This window comes from Aegilops tauschii, chromosome 2 (assembly GCF_002575655.3).
Source record: "Aegilops tauschii subsp. strangulata cultivar AL8/78 chromosome 2, Aet v6.0, whole genome shotgun sequence".
Classification (NCBI taxonomy): Eukaryota; Viridiplantae; Streptophyta; class Magnoliopsida; order Poales; family Poaceae; genus Aegilops; species Aegilops tauschii.
The window spans coordinates 141,502,950-141,506,769 of record NC_053036.3 but is presented as its reverse complement, the minus strand read 5'-3'; the positions used below and the strand labels follow the sequence as shown (position 1 = coordinate 141,506,769).

General features: G+C 43.5%; 1 protein-coding gene across 1 annotated transcript; it reads left to right on the top strand.

Moving 5' to 3' along the window:
• The first annotated feature begins 1,489 nt into the window (after window positions 1–1,489).
• On the top strand, window positions 1,490–2,921 carry LOC109771349 (uncharacterized). Its single transcript, XM_020330042.4, has 4 exons — window positions 1,490–1,631; window positions 2,003–2,055; window positions 2,150–2,427; window positions 2,514–2,921. The coding sequence occupies exons 1-4, from the start codon at window positions 1,625–1,627 to the stop codon at window positions 2,539–2,541; spliced, it is 366 nt and encodes a 121-aa protein (XP_020185631.1). The 5' UTR covers window positions 1,490–1,624; the 3' UTR covers window positions 2,542–2,921.
• The last annotated feature ends 899 nt before the right edge of the window (window positions 2,922–3,820 follow it).

The window sequence follows — 3,820 nt, the reverse complement described above, 5'->3', positions numbered from 1 at the left end:
TTTCCAGGCAAGAAAGCGAAGAAGAAGGGAAGACTCTCTGTTACCAACTTCCCCATTGTCTTGTCCTCATTGGTCATCCATCTTTCAGGGTGACTCCCACTCAATGTTATATGGTGATTGGAGGCATTTATCAAATGATATATAAAAGGAATATGAACTTGAACTTCTGCCTCAAGGTATAAAACCACATCTACAGTGGGATTCCCTATCTACTTTCGATTCCCTTCTTAGTGGCTTTGCTAATACATCATACTGATTTTCTTGCAATTGGATCTTTTAGTTGCTTCACTACTAGAGGTCTAGTGGTCAGCTAGCGTCTCATTTTCTGATTTACTTTGAATACATTTTGGAAAACATGAACATTTTTTTAGAGAAAGTGTGAAAAAAAATGAAATTCCAAAATAGTTTTTGAAAACAAGAACAAAATTTGGAATCTTGAGCATCTTTTGAAAATTTGGGTTTTTTTGAATAAGAACAAAATTTGTAAATGTGTTTTTTATTTCCAAATATTTTCTATTTTTTTATTTTTTTAAAAAAATGCAAATTTGAAATCCTGATCCTGATTTAAAACCGTGAAGAGTTTTTTGACAATCCGAATATTTTTTGAAAAATAATGTTTTTGCTAATTTTTGGACATTTTTTGATTTTATGACCAAAAATTAAAAATTATCATTTTGAAAATTTGTTTTCAAAAAAGCAATCAATTTATAAAATTTGCAAACATTTTTAAATACACAATTTTTTAAAAAGGAAAATAGAAAATGAAAAAGGAAAACAAAATGAAAAATGAAACGGAAAAAAGGGAAACTAACAGAAAAATGGAAAAAAAAGAGAAGGAGAAAAATGAAAAAAGACCAAAATAAACCGCAAACATGAAAAAGAAACAAAAAACCGGTTGAGGGAACCTTCAGGTTGCCAAAACCGGTTGCCCAAGTCTCGCGCGCAGGGGATCGCGTTACATAGGGTTTTCCCCTTTGTCTAAAAAAACATAGGGTTTTCCCCTTCCACCGGCGGTTTCGCGCCAAGGGCAGCATACTCTCTTTCGAGCCTATCATCTGTTCAATTCAAACTTTTTCAAATCAGTGTGTCTGTTTTGTGGACGTTAAAGTGAACCGATGGCGTCAGTTTCATCTGGACTAGCACCATTCGTCGCTTGTGAGGAAGTGCGGATCGTCATGCTCCTTTTGGAAAAGCAAAACCAGGTAAAAACAAGCAGCCAATCTTACTGTCCCGATAAGAAACTAGTGATTCCCCGCAAAAAAAAGAAAGATAAGAAATTATTAATTGAATTGCTCGTGTGTGATAAATTTCACAATGTAAGAAATGGGAAAAGAGAAAGGTGGCAATTGAGCTCTGAAATGAAGAAACTGAATTCTGAAAAAGCTGCGTCTGCTGCTACCCCCAGACTGAAAATGCAGCCACCCGTCCATGTACCACCTTGACCGATATGGAGACCAAGCCACGACCGTGTACCTGCTCCTCCTCCTCACCTGTATGCTGCGTATAAAGTAGACCCCAACCCCATGGCAATTTCGATTCAGAAAGCTCCATCGCTGTTTCCTCTAGAGCCCCGCCAATATCTCCAAAACTCTCCGTGGTTAGGGAAAGGAGTGGTGCTAGAGAGATGGATGGTATGCAAGCATCTAGATCCATCCCTCTTGATTAATCGTCGTTGTTTTTTCCTGTTGGTAGTTTGTTCCGCTTTCTAATGCGCTGGAAATTTGTGTTTGAGATCTCCGGATGAATGTTCTTTGTTTCTGTTTCTCCGTTGTTTCCTTTTGGAGATCTTCTGCGCTCGCATCAGTTTAAAACTGGCCGCATTCCCGCTGATTTTCCATGGCAAAGGCTCAACTGGCCGCATTCCCGCTGATTCCCGCTAATTTTCTTGGCCTTTTTGTTCGGGTAGTGGCAAGTCGCAAAGTTTCGCCTTTATGATCTCGCTCTGCTATTTCCCTGTCATGCCAAAGATTTGATCTTCTTGTTTCTTATCTGAACTTTGAAGGCCGCAATCTGCTGGGTGCTGTCGGAGGAGCTGCGAGAGCGAACCAGAACAAGGTTTAAAACTCCTGCATGCGTATTCATCATCGATCTCGTGTTCTGCGTTCGTTCGATCTCTCCATCTGACTCTGCACGCTTTGCTTTTCTGCAGACCAAGATCGTCAAGATAGCGGTACCGGTGCTGGCCATGCTGCTGCTGCTCACGGCGGCGGCTGTCTCGACGACGCCGGACGACCGTGCCTGCCTCCGTGCCTTCTTCCGCCGCGACATGTTCCTGGTGTTCTGCGTGTTCGTGAGCACCACAACCGGCTGTTTCCTGACGTGGATGGCCGTTATGGCGCCGACGGAGGATTCCCGGCGCTCGTACGCGTGGGCCGCCGTCAGGTGCTTTGCGCTTCTTGCCATCAATCTGTACTTCGCCTTGTCCAAGTGAGTCTCTGTGGTGTGTTGGTCTCTGTTCTTCACTTGTTCTGAAGTCTGGGCTGTGATTAACTTGCTCTCCTTGTTTTCGTCAGCCTGCCGGATGTCGACGATGCTGCCTAGGTTCGCTGCGCCGGTGTGGATGCGCATGTGCCTACCGGAGGATTGAAGATGGATCATTTTGGAGCTTGGAGACGCGCCGTTTTAATCACTAAGTTAGAAGTTTGGAAGGGCCTGCCGTATGGTGTTCTATGGAGTAGTTGGCAACATGTCTATCTTAGCTTCCTTTTCTGTTGTCTTCCTCACATGGGTTTTAGACTGTCTGTTTGCATCTGCTGCATTAATGATTAATCGGGCTTCAACATGGAGTATCCCTGGAGCCTACGTAGTAGTAGTATGAACTTCGAAAGGGTTTGAACTTTGTTTAGCTGAAGCTTTGAACGTTGGAATGCATGTGAATGAGTGAACTTCGTTCTTCTGAACCAACTGAGTGACTCTGTTTTACAACTGGTTATCCATGGTTAACTGCAAATGCTTTGTTATCTTCTTCATCTGAACCAACTTTGTTAATTGGCAGGCAGCTGGTTGTTCTTGTTTTGCAACTGAACCTACTTTCTTATCTGTCTTCATCTGGGTTTGCATCATCTGCCCGTCACCTGGAGCCCACTTAGTATTATCAAATTCGAAAATGGTTTGAATTTTGTTTAGCTGAAGCTTTGAACGTTGGAATGCATGTGAACCGAGTCACTCTGTTTTGTGTCGTGCCCAGCGTATCTCCCCCCTTACTCGACAATAATTTGCAACTTGTTGTCCATAGTCATTAGCTCTTTTTGAGGCAAATTATTCATGGTCGGCTAGTTCTTTATGTTAAACATGGAAGTGTTGAGGTAACTATTATCTCCTCGTTGTTTTTTCGCGAATACGCAAAAGTTGCATATCAAACAGGATAACACATGACATGAACGCAGGGAGGCATGAGCATGGGAGTTGGAGCAGAGAGAGAGAAGGGGTGCTCAGCCCGAAAAGGAAAAACATACAGCTAAGCCCACCAAGCCTAAAACTAGAGGAGCAGACCAAATCAGTGGGACGCCGAACATCCCCAATTCCAACACCGGGGACTACGTGAGCGAGCAAGATAGCGTCTTCAAGAAGGGGAACCACGTCGTGCCGCCACCGCCATCCGATCCGAAGTACCGGAGCTAGGGATTTTCCCTGATGCTCAAAGAGGGGCTCGGATAAAGACCATGGCAACGCCTCCAGAAAGGGCAATGTGCCCTAGCGCACCAGTATAAGGGCAACTCTAACCGATCCCCAATAACTTGTTAAGAGGAGTAAAATCCCTCCTCTAACCAGCACCTAGCCGATCCCTAACCCGCTTTGGTAGAGGATAATTTATCATCAG